Raw genomic sequence first — 20,758 nt, 5'->3', positions numbered from 1 at the left:
CTCATGACAATTCTCAGTACCAATGTGTGGTTGTGTGTGTGTGTGATTGTCTGCTCGGTGCGTCTAATTTTTAGTAAGGCATTGCAATGGTAAGAGGTGGAATGAGGTGATAAGTCTGGGTTGGAGGAGGCATTGATTAATGAACAAGGTGTCTTGGTTTGATCCTTTTTAACCACTCCCTCCTGTGTGTCAACCTGTGCTTGTTTCTCTGTGTGCGTGCCCGTGCGTGCCCGTGTGTGCGTGCGTGTTTGTGTGTGTGTGTGCTGCGATGCATCAAGTGGCCCTGTCTTGTCCCCCCACGCCGCCCCCCCCATCCCTTCCTCTGACCCCAGCTGTGAGGAGCGCTGCCCTGACGTGGCCTGTCCCTTCGGCTCACTCTGAACGTTTGACACGGCGCACGTCGAGGTCAGTCCGACCTCCTTCCCCCCTCCGCCCCCGGGTGCTCCTTCTGTTGAGGCACAGGGAGCCGGCAGAGGGAGAAGAGCTGTTAACGCCTCCACCGCTGTCCCGGTGGTTTAAATCATCGGCGTTCGTTAGCAGACCCCTACCTTTGCAGAGTGTGTGTCCGCTCGCATGCGTAGGTTGCTCCTCCTACACATGATCGGAGCACACGCACAGGTCTATACATGCATACACAAGGGTGCACACACACACACACACACACACTCGCACAAACACACAGAGCTTGTGCTGAGGCTGGATTAGGAGTGCTCTGTGGGGGTAGCAGGTAGATGCTGGGCAGCACTTTGCCAGGACCCCTGCAGTGAGCTCTGTCTGACTCACTTTGCTGTACTGCTGTTTACACCCACCGACCCCCTTTCGCTTGCACTCCTGACTTCCATCTATAGACTCCGCATCCAACTCCCTGGCGCACTCACTGTACTGTGTAACACACTCACACACACGCACACGCGCACACACACACGCACGCGCGCGCATTCACACGCTCACACACAACGCTGACATGTTTAACCGTAATTAGTGGGAGTTTTATGTCGTCAACATGTCATAGCGTTGGTGGCTCCCGTTTACAGGCAGGGTGCGCACGGGAGAACGGCGCTCTCCCTCGCATCCAGCCGAAAGTCACTGTCTGATGTCTGCTGTGTTTCTCCTCATCCTCACCCTGCTGCCAGCTGCCGCACTCATCATTGTTGAAACGGCTCTTGGTTTGCTGCGCTTCACCTCTCCTGCCATCAAGGGCCCCCCATTAATAGAGGGAGAGAGAGAGAGAGAGAGAGAATGAATTGTCGTGACACAATGCAGGCTGTAGCCCCTTCCCGAAACATGAGGGAAGGGGCCTGGGAGGGAGGGAGGGAGTTCATTAAAAAGTAAAGTTCTAATGCAGCCACAGGGCCAGGGCTGCTGGACGCTATAAATGATTCAGGGGCCCACTAGAGGGCCCGTAATGGACACAGCCACATCTTTCCCCCCGCGTGAGGGCCATACTTCAATCTGCAGCGAGACATCAGCAACTGCTGTGTGGAACGCAAACACACAGGGCAGAACCACAAAGACACACACACACACACACACACACACACACACACACACACACACACACACACACACACACACACACACACACACACACACACACTATATATACACAAACACTCTAGCCTGTGACAGGGAAAAAAATGGTATCTCTCCGGTTTTAAGCACTTATGGGGTAAATGTCATTTTAGAACTTCCATCCCTTTCACCTCTCTCTCTCCCTCTCTCCCTCTCCCTCTCTCTCTTGTAACACTTTCCTGGTAAGACATGTCTGGCGGTTTTAAAAGCCGCTCGGGCCCCACTAAAACGAGGGCTTCGAAACACTTTGTCCCCTATACACTATGCACGATCCCATTACTCCCAGGCCCACATTGATTTATTTACTTGCTCTCGCGTCTGACTTACCAGCCAGCGAGAGGTGGCGGGCGGGCGGGGTGGTGGTGGTGGTGGTGGTGGGTGGAGGAGAGAGAAACTTGTGCAGCGGGACCCCGGGCAGGCAGCTGGTCGGGCTGAGGATGCAGCTGACAGCACTAAGGCTATGCTTAGCGGGCTGTCAGTGCACCGGCTGTATTTATTCTGCATGCAGCCGGGCCTTGGGTCGGCCTAGACTTGCCTCCGCAGACTGGGTATTGAATGACCGCAGCAGAGGGTGCTCTAGATGCGATGCCGGTCCGCACAGCCTTCATGTGCCCCGTGTGACCCTGGTGGGCTCCACACACTCCCAGTGTACTCAAAGGAATACCAGGCTCCTTGGAGATTTTAATTCTCTAATTCTATTTGGTTTCTGTGCATAGTGATTCATCGCAGATTCCACGGGGGGACTTGGTATTTTGATTTTGATTTGTATAAAAATTATGATGTTCAATTATTCATGTTTGTTGTATTGGATATTTGTTGATTGTTGTGGATCCAAACGGTTTGGACCAGAACATTGAGGTAAGCCTACTCCCCAGCACGTATCAGTTTTTAACACCTGAGCCAAGACGGCATAAGTAATGAGTTGAACATTTATACTTGCAGCCAAAGGGACGTACTGTGAATACTGTGAGACATGCCATGGTCATCTAGGGGTCTCACTCAAGGATGCCTACAGGGTAGATGTCAGGTTCGAACCCAGATCCTATCAGCTGTTAGACAACCAACAGTGAGACTATCTTGCCTAATATAGGCAGTATTCACACTTAAAAAATGAAATGAGGCCGTTCCCCAACAACTTTGGGCTAAAGTATTTTCTCACCATTCCTTATTTTTGGTTCTGTATGCAACTTTTCTTTCTTCCCATTCTGGCAGGCGCCTCGATTTGACGAGATGGGAACCGCTTCTACCACACCAGCCTTGCTGTTTTTGTAAGGACATTAGTTGGGGAGGGGTAGCGGTGATGGAAGGCGGTGGGGGGGGGGGGGGGGGGCAGGGCAGGTGTAGGGTTCAACAACAAGACTGACAGCTCTAGGAGGCTGTCATTACTGTCTCTGCTGAGGTATTATTGTCTCTAGTGTTGTGCAAGCAGCCACTACCCTATGTGCTCGGGGGTCCGTCTCTCTCTCTCTCTCTCTCTCTCTCTACCTCTCTCTCTCTCTCTCTCTCTCTCTCTCTCTCTCTCTCTCTCTCTCTCTCTCTCTCTCTCTCTACCTCTCTACCTCTCTCCGTCTACCTCTCACCACTCTCTCACACATACACGCATAACGTGCACCATCACCGCACATGCTACTCATCTCACGTATCCATTCAACTCATGGGAGGATCCTGAAGCTTTTTTTGTAGTGTGGCCATCTGTCAATGGCACTCCACCTCGGTGAAGTAGTGGAGCGCGTGCATTTGGCGGCCCCCAGTATATACCAAGGTCCCCTGGACGACTTCCAGCTGGTTGTGAGGGCCCTGGCTGTGGTCGGTTAACCCAGGGCTGTGAGCTTTTTATGTTCAGTCAGCCGGCCCACTTGAAACCCCTCCCCGTCAGACAGATGGATGAGCCTCCCCGTCTAGCATCGACAACGAGGCTGCTAACGCTGTAATGAGTTAACTTCCAGAATGATCTGCATAATTTATTTCCTGCCTCCTCAGGAGCCTGCTGGAGCATTAATTAATATTAGGGCCGGGTATCAGCAGTCGTCCCACTCTGGGATTCCTCCTGGCTCATACTTCTGGCACCCGTGGAATTCGATATGTTGTGCAACCAGCGTGCCTTTAGTTGGAGGGATATTTTCGGGCGGGGAATATTCTTTCCAGTTTTCTCCTTTTGTTCGTTTTTTCCTTTCTTTGCACAATCAATGTGCTGTTTCAATGTGCACGTGTCAAATCAAAGTCCTACATTGGTTCACAAGCTGAGGTTTTTTTTTCAGTCGAGAGCTCCTCGACCTTGATGTAAATAATAGGATTGACAGCCTGATTTGACATCCAGCTCAGCTTTGTCTTCATCGCCATGCAACCTTGTTCAACATTACTTAACGTTGCTCTCTTTCTCTGTCCCCCCCCCTCCTCCCCCTCCCTTACAGAACTCAATACGGCACAATCTGTCATTGAACAAGTGTTTTCTCAAAGTGCCTCGCTCCAAAGATGACCCAGGGAAGGTGAGTTGACGGCTCTATTCTTTCTGATTCTATGAATTCCAACTGCTGACATTCAGGATTCTGAGAAATTATCATTTTTGGGGTGGAGGCTAGAATCCACAGTTCTGACGTTGCCTTGGGCCACTATCCACGATTGCGAAACGTTCTTGTACTGTATGCTCTGTGGCGAGGAAAAAACCCATAGTGTTAACTTTGAGTGTCTGCCAGGTTTCAGTCTGGAAATGCATGGTATGCTGATAATCTATTTTGAACCTTTCCGACCCTGCAGAATTGCAGGGCTTTGCATGCAAAACCACTACTTATCTACACCCACATTGACAGTTGATGGCTTTTGGGGTTGGTTTTGATTTTATTTGACTAAATAAGTTTTACTTTTATTAAATAAGATGATACAACTAAAAAGCGAAATCTTGCTGATGAAACCATAATGGAAGTTTGTCATATAAAGCAGTGTACTACACGCACCAGTTAAGTCACATCAACGAATTAAGCTACAATTTATGTTGCTGAAACTTCCAAAAGCTACCAACTTAATTTCCGTAATGCGACCCAGTTTCATGTAAAACGTGTAATAACCGCAGGACAGAGATGTGATTTAATTGCGTTGTGCAAGCTTGTGCAAAGTCTTCACGTCATCGGCATCAGCCTTGTTGGTGAACAAGAACAACAACGTATATTGCATTACAACATTCAACCCTGGCACACTATATGTTGTTGTGTTACATTGTTACACCATGTCTGATGCAGACAATAGAAACATAACATTCTTTAGTCGTTAATGTTGCAAAAAACATTTTCAGTCTGCAATCTGCAGCCATCCAACCGCCTGGGTTTCATAATACTGTTGCTTCTGTTCCACACCATCTTGTGTACTCGCTATTGTTAAGTCACTTGTTCTACTTTTTTCTGTTTTATGGTCGTACATTGAGTCTCAAGCCATTCGTGAGCTAATGCCATCTACAGCATCGTCTTGCGTTTTCCTATTCTCCTATAGCACAACAAGCTGTCGGTGTCTTTCAACAGTATTTCTCTAATGGCAATAATGACAATGTAACAATTGAGTGGGGTCCATTGGGGAACCATGCAGCATTCCTTTAGATTGTGGTGCAGGCGCTCACGCCCACTCACGCAATGCAGCCGGGGGGCCGGGGCTGTATTTATTAAATTGTTAATGGTAAATGTTGTATGGTAACATGCTTTAACTTAGTGATAATAACATTCTTATTAATAGTATTGGTATATACTATTTACATAGTATTTTTTTCTTCTTCTGGTGATCTGGCATCCGGTATTAGTGCATGTGTGCTTCCCTCTGCATACTCATGAATAGCGCTAGTGCTGCAGTGTCGCCTAACAACAACGTCACCTATATGTTTGAATGGTGGAGGAGCAGGGTGCAGGCCAGGGTGGCTCCACCATTGCAAAGTTTAGGGAGAATCCTGTATGATGCATGCATTTAAATTAATGAAATAACACAAATATTATTCTACACTAATACAATTACGGTATTTAAAAATAATATGAATTCAGCGTGAGACAAAACTTCATAAAGAAACCTTGAGTGTGTGATTGCAGGGCTATAAGCTCTCCAGCTGCAGCGCTGCACCACTGCTGCATTTAGGAGAAACAATGTATTGACTATTGACCTTTTTTTAGAGAGCAACGAGCTCTGCGTCCGTGGCAGCGTTCTCCGGTGGTTCTGGGTACTCTGTTATCTTGCTGCTACTTTCAGTCTCTTAACCTTTTTTTAGCATTGTGGTTTAGGTGCGCATAGGTCGCTGCATACGCTGCACTGTGGCCCAACCTACAGAATTTCATACCAATGTCAGAGAGAACCTTGTGCAAGCTCGGGAACCCGTGCAAATAATCACACACACACACACACACACACACACACACACACACACACACACACACACACACACACACACACACACACACACACACACACACACACACACACACACCGCGCTCTTGAAGACAGGCGGAGGCATGAGGCGCTACGTGTTGTAGAGGATGGGGACTGAATGCTAATTTCATGTTTTGCTGTAATCCTCTGATATTGACACTCCTGGGAGCTGCTCCATTAAATACAAAATAATCTATTGCTGTATGGATCCCATTCCAAATGCAGGGCCAACACGCGTGCATCCTTAATGTTTAATTTTGAATTTTCCTCACTCCCCCCCCCCCCCCCCCCCCACCCGTACCCCCGAAGACAACTTCAAAGAGACGCTAGCCACTCTTGATATGTTGCATCAATATTGAAATATGGCAGGAATACGAGAACTGCTGGCTGGATGAGATAGGAGATGCGTGTGTCTCCCCGTCTCTCTCGCGCGCCGCCTCGCTTCCCCTCCGAGATGGTGTGAGCGATGGTGATTGGTGTTGTACGACAACACACCTCGTGCCTGGGAGGTGAAGAGAGTAAGAGTAGTCGTAACACCCTCCTCCGCGCGTACTTTGACTGAGTCTCCACCGGCACCGATCCTGGAGGAGGATAACAGCGCTCTAACCAGCGGTGGGTTCACGCCATGTGTGCAAACAGAAAATGGGGAAGCGACCTTACCGGCCGGAATCCACGCAGGCCTAACGGACTGGCGGCAGCGTATGAAAATGAGCTCAGTCATCAACTGCGGCAGCAGCTGATAAAGCGAGTTATCGAGGCCCGTTGTTTAAACATCCGTCACGACGCCGGGCGCCTTTGTTTCATGCGGGGCCAGAGATGATTGCGGTTTGCCCTGGTGATGCACTCCGAGGACAAACTGCGTTATGCAGCTGTACATATATATATATACATATATATCTATATATATATATATATATATATATATAGGCTACGTATTTATATATATAAAAATAAAATTGGTGAATAATTTAGCAACTCTTTATATTGGTTTTGTTTATTTATTTATTTCTACTTGCAGGTCCCCAGAGGGCACTGCGGGGAAATGTAGAACCCTCCCTCCCTCCCTCCCTCCCTCCCTCCCTCCCTCCCTCCCTCCCTCCCTCCCTCCCTCCCTCCCTCCCTTCCTCCCGCCCTCCTCCCAAGGGACTGAATTTAAGGATTTTTTTTTTCTCCCTAATTAAAAAGAAACGCCACCCGGCCCTGCTTTTATTTATTTATTAATTTATTAATTTATTTATGTGTCTATTTAATTTATTTATTTCTTCACGTCTGCGCGGCTCGTACGTCTCTGTCTATGTATCCTAATGGAGACCTAATTGAATCGGTTAACCCTGGCGGTTCCGTGTCAGGACAGATGCCGGGATCGCGCCGGTGTGGCCGGCTTAACCTTCCCGTCGTCCTTGTTGGCGGCACGTGTGTTTGTCCACCGTTGAAAGCCTCTTGGCAGACGCACAAGGAACCTAATGAGTTTTTTCCCTCTTTTTTTTGTGTGTGTGTGTGGGTGTGTGTGTGTGTGTGTGTGTGTGGGTGGGTGCGCGCGTTGTGTTGTTGTTTTTTTACCGTGCATTTTCTCAGTAGCCTAGATCATTACGAGAAGCCTCTTCATCTTTGCTTGATTGCGTTGTGAATAATTCTTCCCCCCGAGGAAAATGTTAATTGACCCCGAAGCCTTGGAAATATTAAAAGTTGTAATTTGGCCCCCTGAAGAATATAGGCCAGCCTGTAGGTTTTCTTTTTAACAAGCAGAGCCGGGAGTAGCTAAGGAAGAGGTTTGAGGAAAAGCGTATTGTTAGCGTTAACAAGAGTGGGCCTTGGTGTATTCATTGTAAGAAATTCTTTATGTACATCTAGTGCTATGGCCTCTACTGTTGTTCAGACCATTTCTGGATGAAAATATCAATTATTCTCTATGCTAAGGAAGTCATTTTAGAGGTCCCGACTCCCAACCTCACACACTCCAGACAATTGAGATTTTATCGGGCTTCATATGAAATATTAAAAATAAAATTTCAAACTTGTACTGCCTCAGGGTGAAGATTTCATTTTTTTTTTTTCTACAACTGTAAGCCGTGTTGCTCTTTCGCTTCGGGGGAAGAGCACCATTGAAAAATAAATTAAATGGGGCCGAATGAAGAGATAAATAATGCAGCTTGTGTATGTGGAATGCGAGCGCCAACCCTAGAGCCCGCCTCAACTCTTCTCCACTTGATTAGCTCAGACCTGAGAAGAAAGCAGCGCTAGCACTGGCAACATGCAGGGCCCGGGGGCCGGCGGGGCCGGGGTCGATGCGTCGGTCAGGGAACGGAGGACGGAGATGGGCGGTGGATGAGATGGAGGAGGAGGAGGAGGAGGCTGGCGTTGGAAAGAATGAGACCAAAAGGTTATTTCAGGAGCATTAGAAGAGAGGATTGGAGTTTAAAGAGAAACCAGGAGGTGAGGACGAGGAGAAGGGTTGAGGAAGAGAAGAGGGCGATTGTGGAAGATGAGACCGCAGTTGAGGGAGAGGAAGTAGAGGTTTAGCAGGAGTTGGGAGTTGAGGAGAAGGAGGAGATTGTAGTTTAGGAGGCGATGAAAGGAGTGAAAGAAGGAGGTGGCAGTGGAGGAAGATGTGTCAGGGGCTGAGGTTGACAGGTGCTGGCAGAGGCAAATGGTGATTGCCTTTACGACTGACAACACTTTATCCACGCGCCGAGCTGAGGAAGTTGAGCTGCAGAAAAGAGCTTACCAACTCACCACCGGCGGCTTCCGTCTCTGCTGCTGCACTTACATCAAGAGAGCCGCCGCAGAGGAGGACACACACACACACACACACACACACACACACACACACACACACACACACACACACACACACACACACACACACACACACACCCTGCATGTAGTGTACAGGTGCACATTTACACACACGCATGCACACACAAGTATTCATAAATGCATCCTCACACATGCACGCACTCACACCCTCACCGACATACGCACACACATGCCCGCACACAGACACTCGCATACAATGACATTCTTCTGGTTAGAAGGCTTGAATCCACAGAAATGGAAGTGAAATCTTTGTGCGTCGAGTGTGGGCTCTGGGTTGTGTTACTGAATCTTTTTTTCATTACTTTTTTTATTTTTTCTGCGCTCGACGCAAAGTGTCTGCTTGTGTCACGTCCTGCGGTTACGGTTCTCCTGAGCTTAGACACTTGAGTGCAGCAGTCCCCTAACATCCCAGAGATGCTAAAGCTTTTGTCTGAAGCTCGGTAATGAAGCTATTGTGTGTGTCTCTCTCTGTCCTTGTTCTGCAGGGCTCCTACTGGGCCATTGACACCAACCCAAAGGAGGACGCGCTGCCCACTCGGCCAAAGAAGAGGCCTCGTTCAGGAGAGAGGGTGGGTCCACAGAGATGCACACATCATGGATACCTCGGACTGGCTCTCTATGTACCTGTACCGTCGCTCTCTTCAGCCCTGTCCCTCGTCTTTTCCCTTTTTTGCTTGTTTTAGCTTGTTTTTTGTGTATCACTATCTGTGTCTCTTGTCCCTCCTTCTTTTTCAGTTTTCCAGTCAATCTTTCACTCGCGCTCTCTCTTACTCAATCTTTGACTCACCCGCTCTCGCTCTCATTCTCTCTCATTCTCGCTCGCTCAAATTGTCTCTCGCTCTCTGTTTTACTCTTTCAAACACACACACACACACACACACACACACACATACACATACACATAGACATACGCATACACATACACACACACACACACACACACACACACACACACAGTTCTGCTCTTGTTATTCGTCATGCCTGCCATATGTGGACACACACTGAGGCGCACAGTCGGAGCTGCTGCCGGCTGCATGCGTCTGGGCTGCATCTCCACCCAGCTCCAGTAGCCCCGTCATGAAGTGGGCTCCTTATTAATAAACTATGCCCCAGGCAGCCATTACATACATTGCATACTGCACTCGTTTTTTTTAACAAACATCAATTAATGCAGAGCCGTGTGCACGCCAGTTACTTTGGAGCCCGAGCCTTTGTCTTTAATTATGGATGAGTCTCTTTCAGCTGTGCTGGTTTAGTGAGCAGCTCAGATTGACCTGGCCCTGAGGCTTCCCAATACGCGCACACACACACACACACTCCCATACACACCCATGCACACCCTTCTCCCCCATCAGTGCGGCTGAGAGACACTGACGTAAGTGTGTTCATGTACTCACACACACATGGAATCACTCTCATTAATACACATGCTAACATGCATAGTTACACCACGTAGGACCGCTACACGTGTACCCGCCCACACACACTTATCTATCCAACACCCGGTATCATCGTCACTGCACCACATGAGCACACAACCACAGACAGACAGACACACAACTCTTGTCATTCTAAAAAAATCGAAAGGCGGTCACAGAACCACCCACAAGACCATGTGTCTGTGGGTCTGGGTTATGAGCGTTGTGTGAATATATAAAAAAACAATTAAAAGGGAAAGTGAAAGGCATGGGTTGTGACTTCCATTTATGTCGTGCCTGTATGCCGCCCCAGTGCCAGCATCTAGCCTGTCAGCCTGCTCCTCTGATGCAGCAGCAGCCTGTTGTTCATTTAGGGCTCAACAGAACAAGATGGCACCCCGCGAGAGGTGTGAGCTTGTGTTTTCACTGTGACACGTACGCAGTCTACACCCCCCCCCACACACACACACACACACACACACACACACACACCCTGATGCATGCCGTCTGCCGACAAGGTATTCCATTAGGGCGAAATGGAGAGTTTTGTGAAATCTCATTTATGTTTATCATGAATTAAAAATGGTATTGTTGGCAGCAAATCCTCTTACAGTAAGCACTTTTGGTAGACAGGCACGGATGAGTTATCCCCCCCCCCCCCCCCCTCGAAAGAGCACCTGAGCTGCTGAAAGGTGTGTGTGTGTGTGTGTGTGTGTGTGTGTGTGTGTGTGTGTGTGTGTGTGTGTGTGTGTGTGTGTGATAGAAAAAAGGGGTTGCTCTTCTTGGTGAACAATGCCTCAAATGTGACCTATATAAAGGTGTATCCATTGTCACCTATAATTTATTCATCTGCATAAATATTCTGTCGATGGATAGGCATCACGCACACACTTCCTCACACACACACGCACCACATTTCTGCCTGCGGTGGGATCACCTGTATTTGATCGTTGAATAATGGCAAGTCTTTTTTTGTGTCTCTCCCTAATACCCTCCCCCCACTGCTCCTCCTCCTCCTCCTCCTCTCCCTCTTCCCTCTGCAGGCTTCCACGCCGTACAGCCTGGAGTCAGAGTCTTTAGGGATGGAGTGTATGATCTCTGGAAGTGCCTCTCCAACGCTGGCAATCAACACTGTGACTAACAAGGTAGCTCTCTCTTCGTCTCCCTCTCACTCTCCTCTCTCTCCCTCGCCATAGCCAGCGATCCGGCATCCGCCAGCACACACCTGGCTACACCGTTGCACCTTGACCCCGCCCACTTCTCCTACCACCCACAGCACTGCATCCCTTAGACACCAGCTCTTCAGAGTCGGGGACGCACACACATACACACACACACATACACACACACACACACACGCATACACACGCATACATTACACACTCGTATCCACATACTCAAAGGCGGATATGCCTAAAGCTTTACTGCAGCACAGCCCACACTGAAATCGCGCATATCTGCACTGCAGCAGTCTCTCTCTGGCTACGAGTGATTTTTATCTGGATTATGACTATCATTTTTTGGTTTCTTATGCTATGTTTAGTTCCAAAAGTGTAGTCAGTGCCGATGCTTGGCCTCTTTCGCGTGCTGATAGCTTACCTTAAACGCACACGCGCAGATCTTCGACTAAAACTAAACCAGAATGGGTTGAAGCGACACGCTCCTCCGCTCGCGCCCGCTGTTCACGGAGGCTGAGAGCGGGGCGCTGCGGATACATCTGCTGTTGGGGAGTGTGTGTGTCTGTTTGTGTGTGTGTGTGTGTGTGTGTGTGTGTGTGTGTGTGTTTCCAACACATGCTCCATGCTACAGCAATGTGGCCGTGTTGACTCTGAAACCTGATATTAGCTGGATAGCAGGCCAGAAGAGGATATTGGAGTCAAAGAATATCCCCAATGCAAAGGTCCAATAACAAAGACCGTATCACACAGCCATCGGATATCTTTGAAGCCGACTGTAAGCAAAAATGTTCGGCTCCTCGCTAAACTCTGTGAGCAGACCACACGTCCATGCCATGCGGCGGACTGGAGTGTTTCGCCGCTCTGCAGTGGCTTGTTACCTGCATCTTGACACTGACACATTTGAACGACACATCCACGGTGATTAAAAAGGCTGCGGTGCATCGCTACCTCTTTGCATATATAAATGGCGGAGCGGAGAAGCTGCAGATGCCGATTTGGCTGTTGTTGGTTCTAAGTGTGCGGCTCTCTCTGAAATTCAAATAGGCTTCTTAACCCCAGGCCCTCGTCCTCTGGGCTCAGACAGGGCAGCTCTCTCTGGAGGCCCGTTTAACCAACAACAACAACAGAAAGAGTAGCTTCCTTTTCATTTCATTTCATTTTGGTGATAAACCCGATGATGATGGAAAGATGTGATTTGCACATGTGTGTGCGTGCATGTGGTTTGCTAAGCCATGATTGTACTCAAGTAGTGAGACTGATGTAAAGGAATGATACTGTTTTTGTCATTCTTTTTTTATTTGTGTGTGTGGGTGCACGCGGGTGTGTGCCTCTGCACACACGCTAGCTTTGTCTGAGTGACAGCTCTGAGCTTGTAGAGCATGTCGTAGACGCAGTCGGGTGACGGGGAACCAATCGGGACAGAGGCGCGCGTTCGTTCACATGCAAAGTCACTTACCACGGCTGCTGCCCTTGCTCTGTGAGATGGAGGGAGTTTGGTGAAGCGCACGCCAGACACAACAACGGCAGCCACCATTACAAACTGTAGAGTCAGAGGAGCAGCAGAGAGGAGATTAAGCCTCTGGAACTGTCAGTTTAAATCCCGTTCAAATCGTGCGTGCGTTTGTGTGTGCGTGTGTGTGTGTGTCTGTGTGTGATACAGCTGACCCGTCTTTTTTTTGTGTGCTGTTTATTAGTACCAAAATCTGCTGCCGTGGCAAAAGCGAGCGAGAGACAAAGCAGAGTGTGTGGGGGGGAGGGGGCTGCTCTGAGACCCCCAGACTCCACGAGGAGCGCTTGTTTCTCACCGTCTTACACTGTAAACACGCTGCCAGGCCACGCCTCTTTCTGCACAGCCTGCCTTGCCAAGCCACAGGAATTCCCTCTCTCTCTCTCTCTGGCTCGCTCTCTCTTTCTGTTTTCTTCTCTTTGCACCCCCCCTTATCCACCTCCTCCTTTCTCTTCCCGTTCCCTTCTCCACCCACCCTCGCTTCGTTTCCCGCCTTCCAGATCGACCAATGGCATAGGGCGTCAAGGAGGAATGCCGAAGCAACATGCCAGCAATATAGTTTTTATTGGTCCGACAGGGGAGTAGGGGTGTGTGTGTGTGTGTGTGTGTGTGTGTGTGTGTGTGTGTGTGTGTGTGTGTGTGTGTGTGTGTGTGTGTGTGTGTGTGTGTGTGTGTGTGTGTGTGTGTGTGTGTGTGTGTGTGTGTTCATGGGGGGGAAGGGGGGGGGGGTCTAGTTTAACATTGACTGTTGGACATTCCTCCAAGACTTTTCACTTCCCTTTGTAGGCATTTTTTTCTTTTCTCTTTTATTTCCTTTTTTTTTTTTATATCCCAGAAAGCCTTGTTCTTTGCCCCCCTCCTCCTCCTATTCCTCCTCCCTCCCTCCGCTTAATGGGAATGGCTGAGATGAAAGTCCTGGCACTGGAGTGCGATGATGAAGGGAGAAGGGGATTGTTGTTAAGTGTGTTTGCTCAGAACCCCCCTACACACAAGCGCACGCACACACCTCCCTTTGCCTCGTCCCCCCCTCTCTCTTTCCCTCTCTCTGTGTCCCACGGGTTGGTGAGGGGCTCTCATGCTGAACACTGGCTGGTATTGTTGCAGACACCTGGGCCAATCCTGCTTTGATTTCATAATCCACGTAGTCTCCTGCTCCAGATTAGGCCGTCGTGTTAAAGGCACCTCTGGCTCCTTAACTTGAGTCTCTGCTAAGCGCAGCAGCAAGAGCGCTAACGCCAAACACGTTATTACCAAGAGAGAATCTTCTTCTTCGTGTTTGTGTGTGTGTCTGTGGTCATGTCTATGTTGGTTTGTGCACAGCTTGCAAGGGTGAGAAGAATGCTAGATAGCCTGCTAGCTAACGGCAGACACGATATCAGCATTTGCTTAAGCTGCTTTTTGTGTGTGTTTGTGCACGCCTGTGTACATGTGTGTGGGTTGGTTTGTGTGCGCATTGTGCAAATGTGAGTGGGCACCAGCTTGGCTTCGTGCGCATGCAAATCTGCTTATGTCGACGTTAGTGTGTGTGTATGTGTTTGTGTGTGCATGTGTCATAAATTGGCACCGGCCTATCTGTGTATGTGGGTGAGATGCGACTGGGAGTTCATCTGTGACTGTGCAAGCTCAAGTGGGCGTCTCCTCTCTGGGGGCCCTGGCGGGCGCGGGGGGTTGGGGGGGGCCTTTTGTGTGGGTGTGTGTGTATCTGTGCGTGTGTGTGAGAACCACAGCACTGAGGTTTTTCCCAATCATCACACAGTGTATGGATATGAAGAGGCAAAAATAGATTGTGGTGAGAGGCTGTTCAAGACTGAGGCTTCTTTCATGACTCTGCTACACATTTTCGTTAATATTTCGGCAGCACGCTGGTTTTGATTAGCTTGGTAGGGCTGCTTTGTCGCTCTCCACGAGCGCAGGCTAAGCCCTGCTTCTTAGTTTCTCATCGGGTCGTTCTGGCTCGGTGCTGGTAACCCGGTGAAGCCCACACTGAGTGAAGAAGGACTGGAGTCGACTAATGAGCTGCTCTTGAACCCCCCAATATTCCTCCTCTTCCTCCTCCTCCTCCCAAATGTTCCTTTAATCATAAGCACACTCCCATATTCCACCTCCTCCACTTGGCTGCTGGGTTCGTGACGCTGCACATTCTGCAGCCAGCCAGCGTGATCAGTCCGTAGGCTGCCAGCCCGCTCTTTGTCTGCCCGTTCTGGTAATTATTATTATTAGGCTTTTATAAAAGGCACACGGTCATGAACCTTGAGGATGTCGACACTGATGCGGTTTGCGTCTATTCCTGTCGCTTCTTGTTACATGTTTGAAGTCGTCTTAAAGGAAAATAGATACAACTACAAAGGTGTTCTTATTCCATGTGGATGACATTGTGCTCATAGTACAGAGTGTCCGTTGTGCTCTATCCCCCCTCATCATTTGCCCCTAATAACGATCCACTGACTTTATTTTGGATGGGGGGCGAGGTGGTGGTGGCGTGGGGGGGGGGGGGGGGGGGGGGGTATTCGCGGAAGCGGTAGGGGAGTAAACTTTCGAGAAGGGATAATTAAGATTGTCGTTTTGAAGTGCCTCGGCTGGTTTCATAGCTCGGCGGAAAGGTCAGCGGCTCTGTAGCGCCGGAGACCTTTGTTAGCTGTCCCAAGCCGGTTTGCGCTCGGTGAGCAGATGTGTCTGACACTGCCGGTGCCGTGACCTTTAGTGCTATGGATGTCCCACCCTCACCGACCTAAACAGCCCACCCACCCGTCCATCCACTCTCACCCATCTGCGCCCCCCCCCCCCCCCCCCACCCTCAACTCCCCCTACAGCTACACCCCTATGTTGGTGTTGACTGCCTTGACTGAAAATTACAGCCTGGGAAATAAGGAAACCTGGAGGAAATGTATATATTTTGCTTTAACAAGTTGTTACATGCACTGCCAACACAATTACAGTGTGTGCCTGTGACACCGGCGCACGCACACACACGCACGCACGCACGCACGCACACGCACACAAATAAACCATCAAATGGTAAATTACACCGTTTACTGTTACATTCCAAACAACTTCCTCTCTCTAACCCCTGCTTTCTGAAGAATGCTAATGCGCTGGTAGCCTGGTTAGGCATGGCCAACCCGTGTTTGTCGCTTGCATACTGTCCAGGCATGCACACACATTTCCGAACAGAACTAATGTATGGTGGAACTGTATTCCAGGTGGCGTTGTACAACACGGACCAGGAGGGAAGCGACAGTCCGCGGAGCAGCCTTAACAACAGCCTGTCGGATCAGAGTCTGGCGTCCGTTAATCTCAACAGCGTGGGCAGCGTGCACAGCTACACGCCGGTAAGACAGCGGCCGGCGTTCATTTACCTGTGTTTAACCTTCATTTAGCCATGTTGGTCTGCTTTATATCTAACATCTTTTACGAATGGTTAATGGTAAATAGACGGCATTTATGAATGCACTTTGGAGCCTTTGGCCACTCAAAGCACTTTACAATGAGTGCCCCACATTTCCCCCAGTCACACACGTATTCATACACCGACGGCGTTGTCAACAATGCAAGAGAGCCAGCAGCCTTGCATGCCAGCTCGTCGAGAGCATTTGGAGCTCGTCGTCTTGCTTCTTGACGCTTGGATAGGATGACTCTGGGAATCTAACCGACAACCTTCCAGTTGCCAGCAAACCTTTACGACGAAAATGACAACATACAGCAACACGCGACACCACATAAGCAACCTTCTTGTACACATCGAATCATATAATCAGGCAGAGAAGAAGAATCAGCAAGACCTGCGGGGTCAGACGTTGCCTTGACCTGCATGAGTTTTATTCACAGCTCTCGGCGTTGATTAAATAGTGTGTCGAGAGTGACAAGCTCCTGCTGTCGCTTCTTGTTTTGAAGCACATTTCGTGACGAGGACACTGCTGCATTCTGACATTTTATTTTTCTCTATAGCGGCGTTCAATCTCTCTTTTTAAAGTGCGACGCCTCGGTAACAACAACACAGAACTAAAAGACAACATGGAACACAGCACATACCATATCACATTTTTTCAATGTTATTAACACACGGCTACGATACGTTCATATCGTCTGGTCCATTCAATAAGTATCCTAGTTTCAGTCAAAGTCTGCTTATAATGCACTGCAAAAAAACAATATTAGAAAGGCTGTCCATATCTGAAAATAGTTATGTAATGCGTCATTATTTTCTGCTCTGACCGTGGTCGGGAACACATTTCCTATCGCCGTCTCTTGTCTCCTTACATTTGCCAGCTCATGGTTCAGGTTCAACCCGAGCCGCACAAAGGCCTCTAAATGAACGTTGGGATGAGCCAGCGTACGGCCAGACTCCGGTCCACGCGGCACGCCAGCCGCGCTCATCAAACACGGCCGCTTCAGCGCACCACACTCCTCTGTTTCATGTGATCAGAAAGGCACCCGACAGAGGGGGGGGGGGGGGGGGGGGGGGGCTACATAGGAGTCCGCCGCCGCCTGGCAGCGGCCCGGTGCTCAGGCAGGACCTGTCTGCGTCTGTGTGTGTGCAACATCAAGAAAGGACGGGGTTAAAGGAAAGAGGGGCAGGGAGCGTGGGGAGCATGGGGGGCCAAGGGCAGGCATGCACGCTCCTTGGAAGCCAGACAAAGAAGCTGCTGCCTCTGATGTCCTCCCACCAGAGATGCCCCCGCTTTGGTGTGGTCCACCCGCATCCGAGAGGAGCTCCTCGCTGCAGGCGCCGGGCATCGATCGCCCCGACCTGATGGATGTGCTCACTCTGTCTCTCCGTCTCTCTCTTCTCTCTCTGTCAGCCTCCCTCTGTTGCTCTCGCTCCGTCTTTCAGCAGAGGCAGACTCTCTCTCTCTCTCTCTCTCTCTCTCTCTCTCTCTCTCTCTCTCTCTCTCTCTCTCTCTCTCTCTCTCTCTCTCTCTCTCTCTCTCTCTCTCTCTCTCTCTCTCTCTCTCTCTCTCTCTCTCTCTCTCTCTCTCTCTCTCTCTCTCTCTCTCTCTCTCTCGCGCCTGCTGTCGCTTTTATCCCTCTATCTCTGTCTCTCTCTATGTCTCTCTTTGTCTTTCAGCAGAGACAGCCTAGCTGTCTTTCTCTCCCTCCCTCCCTCCTTCTCTCTCCTTCTCTCTCTTTGTCTTTCAGCAGAGACAGCCTAGCTGTCTTTCTCTCCCTCCTTCTCCCTCCTTCCCTCTCCTTCTCTCTCTTTGTCTTTCAGCAGAGACAGCCTAGCTGTCTTTCTCTCCCTCCTTCTCCCTCCTTCCCTCTCTTTCTCTCTTTGTCTTTCAGCAGAGACAGGCTAGCTGTCTTTCTCTCCCTTCCTTCTCTCTCTCTTTCTCTCTATCTTTCTTTCAGCAGAGGCAGGCTTTCTGCCTTGAACACTCGCTCACCCCAGACACTCCTGCATTGTTATATCCCTCTTCACTCTGCCAAGCGAGACTGAGAGCCACGCACTTCGACAGCATACCCACATCTACTTGCTTGGGAAAATGGAATGATTGGGGAGGGGGGGGGGGGGGGGTAGGAAACAAAAAGAAAAATATCTGAGTGTATCAGAGTGCCCGGCCAGTCTCACTATGCCAGGACCTTGGAAGAAGACCTCGTCTGGTCTCGGCTTGTGCAGCATCGCAGAGCGTCGCTCTTCCTGCTGTGAACCGGCTAGACCTCACTAATTGCTGGAGGCTAGGCCTACCAATCTCTGGCCCTCTCTCACAGCAGGGGTGCCGGAGCGGGTTATTGACCACCCACACAATAAATGGCCCCACCAAAAAAAAAAAAACGTGCTTATGAGTACAAGGCCTTGCTATTGATTTTGTTTAAAATATATTTTCGCTCTCGCACCTGAGTATCGGCTTTGTGTCTAATTGAGTCGCTCGCTCCCCTTTCTCTCTGGGGCTGGGCGAGCCAACTGGGGTCTGTTGGTCCAACCCCACTCCCCTCTCTGAAGAGTGCCTGAGAGCTCTGTAGAAATCGATGAACCGTCAAACTGAAAGCATTGGTCCAAACCTCGGTCAAACCACTTGAATGGATCGTTGTCGACTTGAGAGAGTGTGTCTTGGATTAGAATCATCTTAACGCTTTAAGAGCTCCTTATCCCCATTGTCAATTAATCGGTTGGTCTTTTAATTTATTATTCATTCTATGTTTACAATTAATAATGGAGTCCATGTGTGTGTCTGATGAACAACCAAGAAGAACTGTGAAACTACTAGAAGTAACCATATATTTGCTTAAATGAAGCAATTGCTTTAAATTGATCAATGACTAAATCAATGATTCGGCTATCAACATTCGGCTATCAGGCCATCGTCCAGTGATCGTTTCACACTCCAAACACTAGGTTGAAGTTATGTGTGCTGTATGGTCTCCTGAGGCCAGCGTTCTCCTGTGTATGGACATCAGTGTATTTAGAGGGGGAAGACCGTTCTTTCCTGTACTCAATAGTGATTGGTCCAATGCTCTAGCCTTAGTTTAAATGCGGGGCATCCTGTTGTATGATGAAAGTGCAAGGGAAACCCCTCCACGCTATACACTATAATAGACCCCTCGTTACACCTCCACCTCATCTCCCTTTAAACTCACGGCCGGGATGCTGTAGTTTCGGACATCCTGCATCTATTAATGCAACCATACTACCCACTGCCCATTTTACAGGCCAGGTCTAATGTCCACCAGTCACATGTGTAACCCTGTCTGTGTCCGGGCGTGTCTCCAGGTGTCCAGCCTTCCAGAACCCGTGTCCCAGTCCATGAGCCTGCAGCAGCAGCAGCAGCAGCAGCAGCAGCAGCAGCCCCAGCAGCAGCAGCAGCAGCAGCCTCAGTACAGCATGCCGGAGAGGGACAAGCAGCTCCTCTTCTCAGACTTTGAAGATCTCAGTGCCTCCTTCCGCAGCCTTTACAAGTCCGTCTTTGAGCAGTCCTTCAGCCAACAGGGTGAGGGTCTTCTAAACGAACAAAGCGTCATTTATCAATGCGAAGCACATTGCGGCGTGTATATTTTGTAAATATGTAATAATGATTGAATATATTTCTTTCATTAGAGCGGTGTAAAAGTAAGTGTTTTAAATCAATTTTGCCCAGGGAACACGTTGGGACAAGATAATTTACAAAATAATTCAACCTGAGGGGGGGTGTGTGTGTGTGTGTGTGTGTGTGTGTGTGTGCGCGCGCTCGTGCGTGTTTTCCTGCCGATTGAGGCTGAGGAGGCTCCTTTGGGACTAATTATGTTGGCTGAGTTCAGCGAGCAGGTATTTAAAAGACATTCTGGGCTATAGTGCAAATCTATGGAGTATGTTTTGCTGCGCCGCTATCGGAGCAGGTGGAAAATCCTCACATTTCATTTTTCTGAAAAACAACCTTTGATATTGCTGTAGTAGTAGAAGTACATCAGTGTATTTCAGGATAGTGTCATGGTGTGTGTGTGTGTGTTAACGTGGCGGAGTGCACGCACACACACACACACAAGTATACGGATACATTAACATGCCCTTATCATGTGCATGCTGGGGAAGATTGAGTCAGTTACATCAAAGACGACGTTGAAAGGAATCTCAATGTGTCGGAATGACAGCTCCCTGTCGCTCCTATGTTAATGTCTATGATGATGCAGGCCTATCACACAGGAACGGTGGGTTGCCGCTCACCCAAAGCCCGACTGTTCTGTCCTGTTCTAAGCAACGGCAAGAAAAGCCTTTTGCTTTATAATTTGATTGACTGATAAACACGGGCCACTCGAAAAGATCGAGCCGCGCAGACGAAACACTTTCTTGTCTAACCTACTTTCACAAATCAAATGCATTTCATGCTAATGCCTTCAAAGCACTGCCCTCCTTTAATCTACCATCTATGTTTCATTAGTTGAAAGTTGTTACCTTTTTTCAT

The 20,758-nt window shown here is 49.1% G+C and overlaps 1 protein-coding gene across 2 annotated transcripts in view; it reads left to right on the top strand.

Moving 5' to 3' along the window:
• The window catches only part of foxj3 (forkhead box J3), a 74,701-nt gene that overhangs the window by 44,731 nt on the left and 9,212 nt on the right, over positions 1-20,758 (top strand). For both annotated transcript variants that reach the window (XM_030374081.1, XM_030374080.1), the window contains exons 3-7: positions 3,984-4,058; positions 9,270-9,353; positions 11,246-11,347; positions 16,088-16,216; positions 19,594-19,810. In XM_030374081.1, coding sequence (XP_030229941.1) covers positions 3,984-4,058; positions 9,270-9,353; positions 11,246-11,347; positions 16,088-16,216; positions 19,594-19,810 — 607 coding nt within the window. The remainder of the gene's footprint in view (positions 1-3,983; positions 4,059-9,269; positions 9,354-11,245; positions 11,348-16,087; positions 16,217-19,593; positions 19,811-20,758) is intronic.

This window comes from Gadus morhua, chromosome 13 (genome assembly GCF_902167405.1).
Source record: "Gadus morhua chromosome 13, gadMor3.0, whole genome shotgun sequence".
NCBI classification, from domain to species: domain Eukaryota; kingdom Metazoa; phylum Chordata; class Actinopteri; order Gadiformes; family Gadidae; genus Gadus; species Gadus morhua.
The sequence above is the reverse complement of the archived record's forward strand: the minus strand, read 5'-3'. Positions and strand labels throughout refer to the sequence as shown.